Source organism: Rhinatrema bivittatum, chromosome 1, assembly GCF_901001135.1.
Source record: "Rhinatrema bivittatum chromosome 1, aRhiBiv1.1, whole genome shotgun sequence".
In the NCBI taxonomy this organism is placed as follows: Eukaryota; Metazoa; Chordata; class Amphibia; order Gymnophiona; family Rhinatrematidae; genus Rhinatrema; species Rhinatrema bivittatum.
In genome coordinates, this window is record NC_042615.1 from 74,437,241 (window position 1) to 74,454,988 (window position 17,748).

General features: G+C 42.8%; 1 protein-coding gene across 1 annotated transcript in view; it reads right to left on the reverse strand.

Moving 5' to 3' along the window:
* Positions 1–2,682: 2,682 nt before the first annotated feature.
* The window catches only part of FSTL5 (follistatin like 5), a 1,290,346-nt gene continuing 1,275,280 nt past the window's right edge, over positions 2,683–17,748 (reverse strand). Inside the window, 1 exon segment of the mRNA XM_029618151.1 lies at positions 2,683–3,385. Within this exon segment, the coding sequence (XP_029474011.1) occupies positions 2,683–3,385 (703 nt within the window).

Sequence of the window (17,748 nt, forward strand, 5' to 3'; positions counted from 1 at the left end):
TCTGCGGTCTTTCAGTGTTTGATGAATGAGATCTTCCGGGACCTACTATACTCATTTGTTGTGCTATATCTGGACGATATACTGATAAGAACATAAGAACATAAGCAATTCCCATGCTGGGTAAGACCAAGGATCCATCAAGCCCAGCATCCTCTTTCCAACAGAGGCCAAACCAGGCCACAAGAACCTGGCAATTACCCAAACACTAAGAAGATCCCATGCTACTGATGCAATTAATAGCAGTGGCTATTCCCTAAGTAAACTTGATTAATAGCCATTAATGGACTTCTCTTCCAAGAACTTATCCAAACCTTTTTTGAACCCAGCTACACTAACTGCACTAACCACATCCTCTGGCAACAAATTCCAGAGCTTTATTGTGCGTTGAGTGAAAAAGAATTTTCTCCGATTAGTCTTAACTGTGCTTCATGGACATGATCATCCCATAAAGTGTTGTTATCCTTCAGACAAGAATGCCTAAAAACATGCATAGTATGTAATCTTTTTGAATAGTCTAAATATGCACATGCATAGTAATTCACCAAAGTCAATAGTAATTAAAATGTAAGGGTTTTATTCTCTTTTATTCAAGCATTTTCTACATACAGAACATCAACATGGTGTAAATTACATAAGAAGAATGCATAAGAGACAGACTAAATAATTAGGTAACAAACAGCTTACATGATTCTTTTTCACAATAGGAAAAATTGTTAAAAAGGAAAAATCTTTAGATTTTGTAACTAGAACTGTATGCAGACTTCTTTAAATTGAATCTATGTCTTGGGACTGGGGGGATCTATCACAGAGCGTAGGATGCTAGACCATATACTGTCATAATTAAAATGCTACAGCATTTCATGTCTAAGTAATTTTGCACACCCTAAATTGAAATTACATTGAAAGAAATTTGTTTTTTTTTTGTTTGCCTTTAAATAATGGGTATTAGTTTGACATTTCATAAGAGTTTTTGACAAGATAATATTAACATACCAAATATATGTTCACAATTCAGTTGGAATGGCAGTTTATCTGCATAACTCAGGTCTTCAATTTTACCTCCTGAAGTGACAAACTTTTTTAATTCAATTATTACACAATACATGTAGACACAGGCATTCTTCCTGGAGCAAAAGGAAGGTAAACTGGCTGCGGCCCTTATGCTCTTTCTCCCCCTTCCCCCACCGCCGTATCCTCCCCTTAGCCCATCCCATTCACTTCCCTTTTTCTTATTCCTTTTTTCTGTCCGATTCATCCTCTCCTCTGACTCATTGCCTGCCTCCTTCCCCACCCATCGGAGCCCACGTGCACACTTGTATTGTGCCTTGCATCTGACAGTAGTCTTAGATGCATGGGTCTTGATTCCCAAACTGGAATGCATAATCTGCAACAGTCGTTGCATGTACATAGACCTTTTTGTTTTACAATTTTTCCAACTGTAAGAGCAAAGTTAGAAATACGTATAACAGATATGAATGCCTGATGGAAAATGGTACATGAAATGTTGCCCATTGAGGTGAAGGTGACTGAATCTATCCACAATGCATTTTGTGCCCAATTCATATCTTTTAGGTAACGCATATCAGCTAGTTATATCTGAACTTTATCCAGTAGAAACCAGATGATTGATTCAGTTATTTCCAGTGCATAAAGTACCAATATCAGGCTGAATGCCCTTTGTGAATTAGACATTTACATACCTTTTAGCAATATATTTGCATTGGGATTTCATTTGAAAAAATGTTTGCCTGATCAATGTGTTCTATCATTATAAAAGTTTCCCAAAATGAAACATTTCACTTATAGGTGACACTTCTGATGTTTCTCTTTAGTAGAAAGGAAGTGCCCTCTTGGTACAATTCTGAAATATTGGAAATTAGCAAATTGTTTAGCTAGAAAAAGTTGACAAAAAGATTCCATAATCAACAAACCGCATGTCAAATAAAATATACAATAGAGGAAACCAAAAAACCCTCCTCAAATTGCAGTGACTGGAAACAGAGTTTAGACAACATGCATTGCACATATATATTCTTCTTTTTTAAGTTTTCCCAAACGTGATGGAGACTAACCATTTGAGATATTAAAAGCTTCTTTTCAGTGACGAGCCACCTGTAGCCACAACAGGATTAAATTATACATTTTCTGATTTTCTTTCTTCATGAAAGATATCCTTTCAAGGCACAAAGAGATTAAAACAGTGGACAGGACTTTGAAGTTTACATTTTTAAGAATTTAAAGGCTGCAATATGCCCCTTACTTCTTTTGGAAGCAAGCAATATAGATCAATTTGATTTGCCACCAGCAAATAAAATAGATTAATGTCATTTCAAATTCCCTGCATTTTAGGCATTTTTTTTTGTTTATTTTTGCTTTGATTTGTTTTTCTACATCTCTGATACTACATCATAATTTTTAAAAGTAGCTAGAGAGTTGCTTTCATATTTATGGAAATAACTAATTTAAATATTGTTTCAAACATCTAAAGATAATTAAGAATTAACCATATTCATAGTGCCATTATGATTTTAGTATCATTTATGCCAGATTTAATATCAATTGGCAATTTAGCCCATTGATGCAAAATTATATAGAGGTCTAATCTTTTAAAAGGAAAAACAACACACATTTAAGAAATGGAATTAAGTGCAATGTTAATATAGTAATTATCTAATCTGGAGTTTATACTTCCCCAACCCAAATTACTGTGTTCCCTTTCTCCACTTCAGTTATCTCACAATTTAATTTATTGAGTCGTCCATCTAGGATAAACAATGATTCCTTGGAAGGTGTCATCAGATACTGACCAAACAGACCACTGTCCTGGATTATCCGGTTCTTGCTATTCCAAAGCCACTCGTCTGTCTTCACAGGCTCCTTGAGGCTTTTTACCATTTTAACTTTACCAGAAGAAAGTTCTACAAAGAGCACATCAGTCTGTGTGCCAGAACTAGCATAGACATTGTACTGATGGGCCTCTGTAAATGATGGCTGGAAAGCCACATCTGATATATGCAAGTTAGTGTGAATATCAAAAGTTTCTTGGATTTCTCCTCTGATTGTAATGGATTGAACTCTCATGAGACCTTTTATGTCATCAATGCTAACCAGGTAATGTCCATCTGGAGAGACGTAAGGGGTGCCAGTCATATCCCCATTATATCCAACAACAGAGTCTGTAACACTGTCCACTATAAGTTGTGGAGAGATGGCTCCAGTGCTATCAGGTTTACAAGAAACAAAATAATACCCTCCGAGGTGTGTATAAGCCAGAGACAGAGGAATGCAATTAAAGTCCTTTAAACTAATTGTCTTGATGTATGACATTGTTTCTAGGTCAATTTTTTGAAGAGCAGGTTCATCTTTATGAAGAATAAATCCAAACCTAAAACAAACAAACAAAAACAGATTGAAAATAAAGAAGGTCAAGACTATGTGATACATTGTTCAAGAAAAATATATTTACAGTACAACACCTATGGAAGTAATTTTGCATGAACATAGTTTTCATATCAGATTTTCAGAAGGTACAGTTGCATGTCACATTACAGTAAATAACATTACTATTACCTTTACCACATTTCTACGTTACAAGACATTGGTGTTGCAGTAATTTTTTTCACTGTTATTTTTTCCTTAGTATAACATGTTTTAGAATGTCTAGCACATACTATAAAAATAAACACACAGTTGAAAGTTCTTGTTTGCACTTCATTAAAGCAATCTAATAAAGATGTACATTTTTATAAATCTACTGTAATAAGAATAGAACTGATACTCTCATGATGACTGCATAGCTCATCACAGTTATCAAAAAAAACCTTTTCCTATCTTCATGTAGTATTTTTTTCTCCTTTTTTCCTCCTTTATTTTTCTATGTATTATGATATCCCTGCCACAATACAGGGAAGGTAACTTTCAAACTGTTGTGTGGGCGCTCTTTAATGCATGAGCGTCAGCGCATGCCCAGATATTCAGTCATTTTATAACTTGTGCACGTATATGCACGCATGTTATAAAATAGCCTGACCTTTCGCATATGTGCGTCCAGTTTTAAGCGGGCACATGCTTATGCACATAAAACCAGTTTCTACTATGGAAGCAGTGGCATTTTAAATGGAGTGCATGTCCATGCCATTGCCAGTTTCACCAATGAAATCACCAGTTCACCCAGTTAGCAACCAGGTCCTTCAAACCCCCCCTGGTTTGATAGTCTGTATCCCCCCAGTTACCCCAGACCCTTTAAAACACTGAGAAATGGCTCTCTCTCTTTATTTTTTAACTTGCATATTGTCCCTAGGAGTAAGTCTATGCACCACTGGACCTGGGCGTGCACCCAGGCACATAAGTATTTACGTGTTCATCTCTGGCCATGCCCCAAAATGCTCATGCTCTGTCCCTTTTTAAAAACTTTTGAGATGTGCACACAGCGTGAGATACACATGTATCTGGGCAGCATTTAAAATTTTAGACAGCGCCCGCCAACCCAGTTTGTGCATATATCCCTCAATTGATGGGCGTGCCTGGCTTTTAAAATTTACCTTTAATTGTTTAAACATTTTCACCAGAAGTTTAGCTTATTGTGCTTAGAGGGTAACTTTTAAAAGCATTTACACACTTAAAATTAGGTTTACATGTATAAATGCACTTTACCCATATGAGTGGACTTTTGAAAATTGCAATAATATATACCATTGAATTGTCCATAGGATATTCAAAGTGTAAGCGCACTTTACACACATAAATGGCTTTTTAAAATTGCTATGATAGTATGTTACATTTACACGTGAAATTCCTTTTATAATTACCCTTAACATTTTTTATAACATATGGAACTATAACTATAAGGTCATCTTCTCAATATATCTTCCTTCACAACATCGTAGATGATCAATGTACTCACTCAGCAAAGCAAACAGACACATAATTTGGATATTGAGGACTGGACAATAGGGATGTGTAGAGGGATGCCATACGTTGCATTCAGGATTCGTATTCGTCGGGGGGGGGGGGGGGGCAGATACATTGCATTCAGCAGGGGGGCCCACGATACGTTTATACGTTAAATCTTATTCGTTTCCCGGCTAAAATTAAATTAACTACAACCCCCCACCCTCCTGACCCTCTCAAGACTTACCAAAACTCCCTGGTGTTCCAGCGGGGGGTCTGGGAGCCATCTCCTCACACCCTCGGCTGCCAGTATTCAAAATGGCGCCTGTGACATAGTGTGAGGGCAAAGGCTATCAGTGCCATTTTGAATACTGGCAGCCGACAGCCCGAGTGCAGGAGGTCACTCCCGGACCCCCACTGGACTTTTGGCAAGTCTTGTGGGGGTCAGGAGGGTCCCCCAAGACTTTCAAAAATACCCTGGTGGTCCAGCGGGGGTCTGGGAGTGATCTCCTGCACTCGGGCCGCCGGCTGCCAGTAATCAAAATGGTGCTGATAGCCTTTGCCCTTACTATGTCACAGGGGCTACTGGTGCCATTGGTCAGCCCCTGTCACATGGAAGGAGCACAAGATGGCACTGGCCATCCATTGCTCCTACCTTGTGACAGGAGCTGACCAATGGCACCGGTAGCCCCTGTGACATAGTAGGTCAAAGGCTATCAGCACCATTTTGAATACCGGCAGCCAAGGGTATGAGTGCAGGAGAAGGCTCCCAGACCCCCCGCTGGACAACCAGGGAGTTTTGGTAAGTCTTGGGGGGGGGGGGGTTCAGGAGGGTGGGGGGTTTGTTTAAATTGGCTCCCTTAGGCAGCCAAATAATTCGGCAAAGATTTGTTGTATTCGTGGGGAATTGTGATACGTTTCTCTTCCCCACGAATACAATGAATATGGCCCTATACATTGTGGATTACCAATTCATAGGGAACGAATGCACACCCCTACTGGACAAACATGTGACAATATTGAGGCAGCCGAACACCATCCCTCAACATTTGGGCAACTTATCTGCCACAACCTAAGATGGGAGCACTCCAGACAATCCTAAACTTTAGACAACACACATTGTTATACCACCATCATCTTGGTCTTTGCCATATCCCAACTGAGGCCCTCATCAGATGACTACACCCAGTCAAACTGTCATTACCATCTTCTGCTGTGACAGGACCTACCACCCCCATCACATCAATGTCTCACTCAGGTCTCCAAGTGTTAGTTGTCATCCAGGGAAGGTAGATCCACACTGCCCTAAACAAATAATTACTTGGTTATCTCCTCCCTTTCCAAGCTGTGACATAAAAACAAATGTGAACTATATCTATACCTCAAATAATAAAAGGGTAGGTGGTAGTTGTTCATTGCCGTGGCCAGCAAAGGAGGGAAAATACCCCATTCCCCTCACATTGGGCCTGATTTTAAAAAGCATTTACAAGCCTAAAACTAGGTGCCACATGTGTAAATGCACTTTAATTGTGTAAGTGGGCTTTTGAAATACATCATTGAATTGTCCATAGGATTTACTTGCAATAGTGCACTTTATACAGGTATATGGCATTTGAAAATTGCTATAATAGTAATTACATTTATACATGTAAATCCTTTGAAAAATTACCTCCTATATCTCCACAGCAAACCCGCCCATTCATCAAACCACCCATTCAGCAGTGGGGATTTTCCTGTAATGTTAGGGATGAATAGATCAAACACTTAATTTCCTCACTTCCAACACAATTATCATATGATGGGGCAAATCATTGGCTAGTTGGCGCCATTTTGAAAAGATGGTGCCTGACTCAAGGTGGCACTCTGGGCATCACTGGACTACCAAAGAAAGCTAGGTAAGTGTGTTGGGTTGGGCGGATGAGTAAGGGTGGTGCTACTGCCCAGAGACAGTTATCTTTGAAAACATATATTTTTTATTTTGGCTACCTCAAGGGACAGTGTGTGTGCATGTATGTGTTGGGGTGGGGGGGGGGGGAGGGATAAGAGCCCCCTTGGAAATTTGGAATAATTGCAGGGTATTCTTCAGGGCTACTCAGGCTCATTAAATGATAGCTCCAGGTGCATCGGGATGCCCATTAGAGTCCTGATGTTTCTGGGGAAAGTTAGCTACTGCTCTTGTGTTATAGATAGCTTTAGACCAAATGAAGCAGCATGCTAATTTAGAGGCAAGCTGTGTTATTTGTTTACCATAGGATAAACTATTAATGAAATTCTTTGCATGCATTTGTATGCAGTTCAGCTGAATACTATTCCTGCATTGCACTGGGTTATTTTGGGGGGATTTTAACACGAAAAAATGCAGTTTACCATGCATTAAAGCCTTAACATTAAATAGTAAATGGGGTGTGCAGGGGTAAATGATACATTTTGGTTTCTGTTTCATTTTTGGAGGGAGGGTTCCCAGGAATTTCATTTTGTTTAATGTTTATTTTATTTCTTTAGTTAAACAACTGAAATAAACATTTATAAATAAACAAACAAACAAACAAAAAAAAACCAGAGCCTCCCAAAAGCTCCCGTCCCCGCCACCCTGTGACAAAATGCTGGGGCTAGCATCCTTTATGGCCCACACTTAAATAGACTTTTAGGGATTGGCTGGCAAGGCCTAGACCCAGGCCGAAACCTCGGCTTTGTGTAGGCCTAGGCTGCAGAAGTTTGCTGTGACCTCAGCCTAGACCTTATGCGAGGCCGAGGCTGGGACTTAATGACTGGGCCTTGGCCAGAGCCTTGACCCAGACCTGTCACAGTGGCCCGGTGTAGAGACAGGGTCCCAATGCGTAGGCCTCTAGGATGGATCCCAATGCCTGGGTCATGACCTAGGCCAGAGCCCAGACTCAGGCCCAACACCAGAGTCTGGTCCAGACACTGGGCCCTGATGCCTGGGAATTGGCCTAGTCCAGGGCCCAGAGTCAGGCCTGATGCTGGGGCCCAGTCCAGAGGCCAGGTCCTGATGCCTGGGTCTTGATCTAGGACAGTGTCAAGACCCAGACCTGATGCCAAGACCCGGTACAGAGACTGGGTCCTGATGTTTGGGCCTTGGCCAAGGCCCATGCCAGGACCTGGCCAAAAGGCTGGGTCCAAACACTTAGGCCTCAGCCTAGGCCAGAACATGGACCCAAGCCTGACACTGGGTACTGGTCTAGAGACCAGGTCACAATACTTGGTCCTTGGCCTAGGCCCAGGCATGATACTTGGGCCTCAGCCCAGACCCAGGTCCAATTCTGGGGTCTTAGCCAAGGGTCAGGCCCAGGCCTTGAGATCAGAGTCCAGATCACAGAGTCTCCTTTCTTCTATCTTCTTTCTTCTTGAAATGACGCCATCCACTGGAGTTGCACCAGAATACGTTAGCGCATCCTCCTCAGTGGAGGGTGCCATTTTGCTGTATGGCAGTGTCAATGCTTCCTGAAAGTTTTTAACCTTTTGGATTGCTTCTATCAGTTTATTTCTAACAAATGTCCTTTTTTAAATCATAATTTCTGTTTTTATAATTAAATGCTACTGCAGTCATTTTCTTTAGTATTCGCCCTCCAATGATTATGGCAGATTGTATTACGTTATGCTCACTGTTGTCAAGTGGATCTACCACTTTTATCTCTTCCACCAGATGCTGTGTGCCACTAAGAAATAGATCTAATACAGTTCCCCCTCTCATCTGTTCCATAACCAACTGCTACATCAAGAAGTCATTGAAGGCATTTAGAAACTTTACTTCTCTTGCATATCCTGATGTGAAAGTTAGTCAATCAATTCTCAGGTAATTGAAGTCTCCCATTATTATCGTGTTGCCCATTTTATTACCCAGCCTAATCTCTGTTAGCATTTTGCAGTCTGTTTTTGTCATCCTGGCCAGGTGGGTGGTATTATAAATCCCCATTACTATGCTCTTCCCTTTTATCCTTGGAATCTCAATCTATATGGATGTCAGAGTGCAGTTTGTTTGCAGCAAAACCTTTATCCTGCTTGGATTTTGCCATTCTTAACTTAGAGTACCACCCCTTCACCAATTTGATCTTCCCTGTCATGTCAATATAATGTACTATATTACTATGCATGCTGCAGGATGGGTCTTCAGTCTTGTTCTGTTCAACATTTTTGTTAGCAATATTGTAGAAGTACTATCAGGAAATATTTGATTTTATGGGATGTCATCAAATCTGCAACAGGGTAGATACTTTGGAAGTTGTGAAAAACATGAATGATCAAGTGAAGTTTGAGGAATGGTCTAGAGCAGGGGTGGGCAGTTCCGGTCCTCGAGGGCCACAAACCAGTCTGATTTTCAGGATATCCCTAATGAATATGCATGAGAGAGATTTGCATGCACTCTGCCTCAGTTGTATGCAAATCTATGTCATGCATATTCATTAGGATATCCTAAAACCTCGACAGGTTTGTGGCCCTCGAGGACTGGAATTGCCCACCCCTGGTCTAGAGTTTGGCAGCAAAACTTTAATGCTTAAATCATTTAATGCTTAATGCATTTGAGTTGGAATATCACAAGAAAGCAGTACAGCATTGGAGGTTAAGTTCTTCTGTGCACAAAACAAGAATGGGATCTGGGGTGATCATATAGAACACCTTACAGTGACCAAACAGATAGATAAGGCAATGTCAAAAACCAGTATGTTAATTGGATGCATAGGAAGAGGAATTGCATGAAAAAAGGAGGTGATATTGCTTCTGAACGCTTCCCTGCAGAGCATATAAGGAGCAAACGTTAGATGAGAATTCTAAAGAGCACAAGCTTCTTGAGAATTCTAACAGTACATAACAGCAAACAGTACATAACAGCAACATACCAGAAGGTTCAGTAGCATGCGCTTCCCATTCCAACAGTCTCCCAAAAGATAAATGCATGCACTGGAACAGTAATCAGAACAGACAGCGACAAGTGTCCCTGAGATGACATGCGCACGTTCGCGCGTGCGTGCACACCTCCCGACGTCAAGGACGTGAAAAGCCACGGGTCATCATAACACGCAGCGCCGGTAAACTTCCCGGACGATGTGATGATGAGCCAAACAATTACCACCCACCCGATTCAGCGGTAAGGTCACAACAACTTGAGTAAATCTCAGTTTTACTCAAGTAAATGCTTTTTAAAATCAGGCCCTTGCTGTACTATAAATTTCTGGTGGGCACTCCTTCAAAAGGATATAAAACAAATAGAACCAGTCCAGAGGAAAGCTACTAAATTGATCAATGGTCTTCATCATAAAACATGGGGACAAACTTAAAGATCTAAGTATGTATACTCTGGAGGAAAGGGAAAAAAGGAGAGATATAGTAGATACATCTAATTATCTCCAAGGAATAAATACCTAGGATATGGACATTTTGTAACAGAAAGGAGGCCCTTGAACAAGGGGTTATGGGATGAGGATAAAAGGAGTAGACTCAGGAGTAATCTAAGAAAATATTATTTACAGAAAGTATGATAGACACATGGAACAGTCTCCCTTTGGAGGTGGTGGACATCAGGACAGTATTAGAATTTAAGAAAACATATGGGAAGCACAGAGGATCTCTGAGAACATAAGAACATAAGAAAATGCCATACTGGGTCAGACCAAGGGTCCATCAAGCCCAGCATCCTGTTTCCAACAGTGGCCAATCCAGGCCATAAGAACCTGGCAAGTACCCAAAAACTAAGTCTATTCCATGTAACCATTGCTAATGGCAGTGGCTATTCTCTAAGTGAACTCTATTCTCTAAGTGAACTCTAAGTGAGGAAGAGGAATGAGCAATAAAGCTGAGCAGGAGATGTAGATAGGAATATTGCATGGGCTGTATAAGTTTTATCTGCCATCATTTTCTATTTTTCTATACAGGCTAGTGCATCTTGCATGAAGTACTACAATTTGCCCTATTCCGCAGAGATCATAAAAAAGTATTTAAGATTTTCTGTTAGCACCACTAAGCTAACACAATGTTGATCTCTGTACCAGTCCTATATCAAGAGGCGGTGTTGATCCAATGCACCATTACTCCTCTAACAATTCATGCAAAGGGTCAACATGCAACAAATTCCTCCCCCACTTCCAGTGACAATCAAAGGTCCACCATGGCCTCAAGTCCCTCTATCCCCACAGAGATCATCAAAGAGCCAAAATGCCCTGATCATACCCCCCCCCCCCCTTATCTCCTCTCCCTACGTGGTGAGACCCTTCCACTTCATCTACATCATCTGAAGTGGCCAAAATGAAGACGGTGGCAGGAGAGAACACAACTTTTTCTGTCCCACCACTTCTGAGTTCCAAAATGATGTCATCTGATCTTACAAGGCCATTTGGCTGACACTTGCAAAACTGGCTGTTGATACCCATTTACTAAAGACTCTACACCCTTTACTACATTGTTTTTTTGTTTAAGGTGGTGTAACAAATCAATAAAATAAATTAACACATAAATCTGCAGTGATGGCTGATTTTATCACATGACGCAAAGTTGAACAATAGCTGTCTAGTTTAACCTTTTTAAAAATGTGAGAATTGCTATAATAAAAGGGACATTCCATTTCTTCAAAAGTAGAGCGAAACAGAAATAATTACAAGAAAGAAGCAAAAAACAAAAACTAAGTCAATGCCCTAAGAAAACCGGTTAGTGCTGCTTCGTTTGATGACCAGTTAAAGACAAATAACACTTCAAATTCCCTTGTACTGAAATTTTAACATAATTGCAGTATTGTCATCCCCTTCATTCCTATGTAGCATTTCCTTGAGATTGACAAATTAATCCAGTTATTATTATCCATATAATTATCCAAATCCATTTCATTTGGAAGGAACATAATAGGTTATGTTCATGCAGGATCATGAACAGGCTCCTATTTGCTAGAGTTTTCAATAAGGTTTGCAGTAAATGTACTTCAATGTCCTTATTTAACATAGTCACCAAATGACCATGTTTGTAAATTCATGTAAAATGCTGCATATTCATAACTGAATCAGGGTTGGTGCTTCCATTAGGCAATCTAGGCAATGAGGCTGCAAAATCTCAGAGCCAATACCACCAAAAAATGGAGTGCTCTGCTAGAGCTACTACTGGAGACAAATTGAGGGCGGTGGGTGAATGACTGAAGGTTTGCCTACAGCACCAAATACTCTTGAACTGGCACTGAACTGAGTACAGTAATAATAGAGTCTAAAATCAAAAAAGTTAAATGAAAACCAGCAAAGTGGATGGGGGTAGATCCACTAATGTAAAAAAAAAAAAAATGTCAATACTGATGCATGAGATCAGTACAAATGGCCTGAAAATGTTTAAACAATTATTGTGATGCTGATCTTCCAGTTTGGAGCAGCGAGCTGAATGAGAGATGCTTGTGTGCCACCAGGTCACAGGCATATCGGGAGTTATGGACCCCATGGTGAAGATAATGCATTTATAAGAAAAATGGATTCAGAACTTCAAAAGGCTCTTGCTCAGAAGTGTCCGTAGTACTTTGTTGTCTTTGAACATTGCTTTTTTTTTTTATTCCTAAGCTTTGCCAAACAGAACAAAGATCAATCTAGGTCAGAAGTATCTGACAGTATCCCAAAAAGTCAATAGATTTCATTCTGCTGATCCTAGGGATAATCAGTGCATTTCCCCAACTCCACCTTAATAATGGTTTATGGTCTTTTATTCCAACAGCTTGTTCAAATGTTTTTAAATCTAGCTACATTAAGGGGTAGATTTTAAAGGGTTGCGCGCGGGCGTACTTGGGCATGCGCTACCCGGCGCGCACATATGTACACCCGATTTTATAACATGCATGCGCAGGCACACGCATGTTATAAAATCCTGGGTTGGCACGCGCAAGGGGGTGCACAATTAAGAACATAAGAACATGCCATATTGGGTCAGACCAAGGGTCCATCAAGCCCAGCATCCTGTTTCCAACAGTGGCCATTCCAGGCCACAAGAACCTGGCAAGTACCCAAAAACAAAGGGGTAGATTTTCTAAATCTTTGCGCGTGCATACTTTTGTTCGCGCACGAGGCGGGGTCGGCGCGCGCAGGGGGTGCACATTTGTTCAACTTGCGCGCGCCGAGCCCTGCGCACGCTGTCCGTTCCCTCTGAGGTCGCTCCAAAATCGGAGCGGCCGCGAAGGGAACTTTCCTTCCACCCCCCGCACCTTCCCCTCCCTTACCCACCCCCCCAGCCCTATCTAACCCTTCCCCCTACCTTTGTTGGCAAAGTTACGCAGGCCGGAGGCTGGCGTAACTCTACGCGCATCAGCGGGCTGCTGGCGCGCCATCACCCAACCCAGGGGCTGGTCCGGAGGCCTCGACCATGCCCCAAGCCGGCACCACGCCTCCAACACGCCCCCCGGAACGCCCCGAAAATCGCGCCACCCACCCGGCACACCCCCGACATGTCCCCCTTGTGAAGCCCCGGGACTTACACGCATCCCAGGGCTTGCGTGCGCCGCTGAGCCTATACAACATAGGCTCGGCATGCGCAGGGGTTTTTTTAAAAGAGTTAAGCGCATAACTTATGCGCGTAACCCTTTTAAAATCTGGCCGTAAGTCTATTCCATGTTACCGTTGATAGTAATAGCGGTGGTTATTAACTAAGTCAGCTTAATTAATAGCAGGTAATGGACTTCTCCTCCAAGAAATTATCCAATCCTTTTTTAAACACAGCTATACTAACTGCACTAACCACATCTTCCGGCAATAAATTCCAGAGTTTAATTGTGTGTTGAGTGAAAAAGAACTTTCTCCGATTAGTTTTAAATGTGCTACATGCTAACTTCATGGAGTGCTCCCTAGTCTTTCTATTATCCGAAAGAGTAAATAACTGATTCACATCTACCCGTTCTAGATCTCTCATGATTTTAAACACCTCTATCATTGGATTAGTTTTAAATGTGCCACATGCTAACTTCATGGAGTGCTCCCTAGTCTTTCTATTATCCGAAAGAGTAAATAACTGATTCACATCTACCCGTTCTAGATCTCTCATGATTTTAAACACCTCTATCATATCCCCCCTCAGCTGTCTCTTCTCCAAGCTGAAAAGTCCTAACCTCTTTAGTCTTTCCTCATAGGGGAGCTGTTCCTTGTATTGGAAAAGGCCATGTATCCGGTGGTGCTCGGACTGCCTTGGCTACAGGATCATATGCCACAGTTTAACTGGGCAATGCTGGAATTATCCCGGTGGGGACCTGGTTGTCATGGCCGGTGTCTTGCGGAAGTTTCTCCAATGATATGCATGCCCATCACACCATCTTTACCAGGCCTACCTCCACAATATGCCTCCTTCCAGGATGTCTTATCTAAACAAACAGCAGATGTACTTCCACCCCACAGAGTTTTTGACTGTGCTATAAACCTGAAACCCAATTCTGAGCCTCCAAAAGGAAGAGTCTACCCTCTTTCTACAGAAAAGACTAAGGCCATGTCTGCCTATATACAAGAAAAACCTCAAAAAGGATTTATCAGACCCTCCAAATCCCCGGCTGGTGCAGGATTCTTTTTTGTGGGAAAAAAGGATGGCACTTTACGTCCCTGCATTGACTTTAGGAGTCTGAATGAGATAACCATCAAAGACCGGTATCTCCTGCCCTTAACTTCTGAACTATTCAACAGGCTCCAGGGAGCCAAGATATTTTTTAAACTGGATCTCAAAGGGGCTTACTACTTGGTGCGTATTCGTGAGGGTGATGAATGGAAAACAGCCTTTAACACCCACGATGGACACTTCGAATATTGTCATGCACTTCAGATTAAGTAACGCACCTGCAGTTTTTCAAAATATGATGAACGACATCTTACGGGACTTACTATATCAATGTGTAGTAGTGTACCTTGATGACATTCTGATCTTCTCAAAGATCTACAAGAGGACGTCAAGAAGGTTTTAAGATGCCTGCGGGAGTACCGCTTATATGTGAAACTAGAGAAGTGCGAGTTCCACAAAGAGTCTGTACCCTACCTGGAATACATTGTTTCAAAAAACGGGTTTCAGATGGACCCCAAGAAATTAAAGAGCATCCGAGATTGGCCCCAACCTACAGGCCTGAAGGCACTGTGCCGCTTCTTGGGCTTCACGAACTACTACCATTCCTTTATCAAGAACTGTTCATCGACAGTCCCTCTCACTGCAATGATCGGAAAGGGGGCCAACCCTGCCAACTGGTCTCCTGAAGCAATATCGGCCTTCCTGACTCTCAAAGAGGCTTTTCAAAAGAAGCTGTATCTTCGCCATCCCCAGATCCGCATCGCCCATTCATCGACGAGGTTGACGCATCAGATGTCAGCGTGGGAGCGGTTTTGAGTCAGTATAGCGAATCTAATGTGATCCATCCCTGCTCCTTCTTCTCGAGGCGGTTCTGCCGAAAGAAATTATGGAATCGGAGACAAAGAGTTGCTCACAATTAAGCTGGCCTTTGAGGAGTGGTGTCCTTGGCTGGAAGGTGCACATCAGATAGTAGTGTACACCGATCACAAAAACTTGGAGTACCTCAGACATGCACAACGACTCAATCACTGTCAAGCAAGATGGTCACTGTTCTTTAACAGATTTGATTTCCTTTTGAAATACCGTCAGGGGATAACACCACCCGGGCTGATGCCGTCATGATCCTTCTCCCCTCAGGATGTGGCTGACGAACCCCGTCACATTATTGATCCCGAGAAGGTGGTTCTTGCAGCCACTCATGTTGTACCCGCTGGGAAGATGGTTGTGGCTAGAAATCAAAGGAAGAAACTGTTGAAGTGGGCACACGATTCCCACCTGGCCGGCCATCCTGGACAGGTTGTACTTTGTCCATGTTACAGCGGTATTACTGGTGGCCAACCATGAAGAAGGATGCACAAGCTTATGTGGGTTCCTGCGCTGTTTGCGCCAAGCAAAATACGCCAGTCAGATGTCCTTGGGGTCTGTTACAACCCCTTCCAGTGCCACATGAATCTTGGACACATATAGCAACTGATTTCATGGTAGATTTACTGCTCTCCAATGGGAACAATACCATTTGGGTCACCGTCGATCGCTTCTCCAAAATGGCACATTTTGTAGCCTTGCCAGGATTACCCTCTGCCGTGGAGTTAGCGAGACTCTTCATCAAACATATCTTCCGCCTTCATGGAATGCCTAAGCATATACTGTCCGACAGAGAAGTAAAATTCACTGCTAAGTTCTGGAGAGCCCTATGTCAAAAGTTGACATTTCCTTGGACTTGACCTCCGCTTTCCACCCTCAGTCTAATGGACAGACTGAAAGAATGAACAAAATGCTTAAACAGTTTCTATAGTCCTACATTAACTCGAGACAGAGTGACAGGGCAGAACTGCTATCTTGGGCAGAATTTGCTATCAACTCGCATCCAGCTAAATCTACGGGGTCTTCTCCTTTTCAACTCATCTATGGATGACAACCACTTCCTCCTCTGCCAATTCCCTTATCAGTGGCTTCTCCTGAAGCACAGGCCACAGCAGCAGAGTTATCTCAGCTTTGGAAGCAAACAAAGGATCTTCTCCTTAAAGCAGGACAGAAAGCAAAAAAGATCTACGATGCTCACCATCGAGAAGCGCCTCAGTTTCAGCCTGGAGACAAAGTCTGGCTGAGAACCAAGTTCCTCTATCTTAAACTGCCATCAGCACATTTTGCACCTCGCTATGTAGGACCCTTTGTAATCCTTCGGCGCTTGAGAAATCTGACATACAGTTGAAATCACCTCCATGAATGAGAATACACAACGTCTTCCATGTCTCTCTGCTAAAACCCTTGATGCTCTCAGAGTTCTCTAAGAAGACCCCAGAACCCATGAATCTGGACACTGAGGACAATATTGAGTATGCTGTAGTTGACATCTTGGATTTCCGTAAGACAGGCAAAACATGGGAATACCTCATCTCCTGGGAGGGTTATGGACCAGAAGAAAACTCATGGGAGCCTCTGGCCAACATTATGGAAAAAGATATGGTTCGTCAATTTCATCTTGCACACCCTCGAAAACCCAGATCACCAGTAAGAGGTCCGGGAGGGGGCCCTTTGAAGTGGGGTACTGTTGCGTCCGTCAGTCACAGATGGCTGCGACCGCTCTGCCTCACCTCTCTTTTACCTTTCTCCTCCTCCTTCGGAAGGATGGCTGCCTCTGCTGCTGTTTGCCGAACCCCTAGGCGTCTCCGAGTCAGCATCGGCATCCCCGTCCGCCATGCTTCTTCCTGAGGCCTCCTAGGGCACACACGCGCACGCTGCCCACGTTCTTAAACACTTCATGGCGAGAACCTCGGGGGCAGCCCCACCGCATAACGTCAGTACCTCCGAGTATTTAAACCTCTGCTCCGCTCCAATACAACGAGTTAGCAAGGACTTCGGTTTTGCTACTCTGACCGCTTCTAAGCTACTCGCTTGGATTCCTCATTACCCTCCGGCGTATTTCGCTAACTACTGAAGCTCTGGGTACCCACTCCTCAGGGGCCCCTCGCTTCTACTTGCCCTCTGGGGTTATTCAGCCTAACCATCAGGACACCCGCCCCTCAGGGGTCTTGTCTGCTTTATTCCAGGTACCCTTGGTGCTACTAGGTACTCGCTCCTTGAGGGCCTATCCTGCTCTGGGTATCCTGCACCTCGGACCATGGGTCCTTCTCTTCACTCGACTACCGACGGAAGCTATCATCACTGCTACCCAGTGAGTACTACTACGCAAGCTCTCCTCACTCCACCCTTCAGGTTCACGGCCTATTCCGCACTGCGGAACACTACTCGACCTTCGATACATCTGGGTGAGATCATCAACTACATTACTACTGAGACAATCTGGAGCCTTACTGTGATATCGCTGGACTACAGCACTGTCCGTTCCTC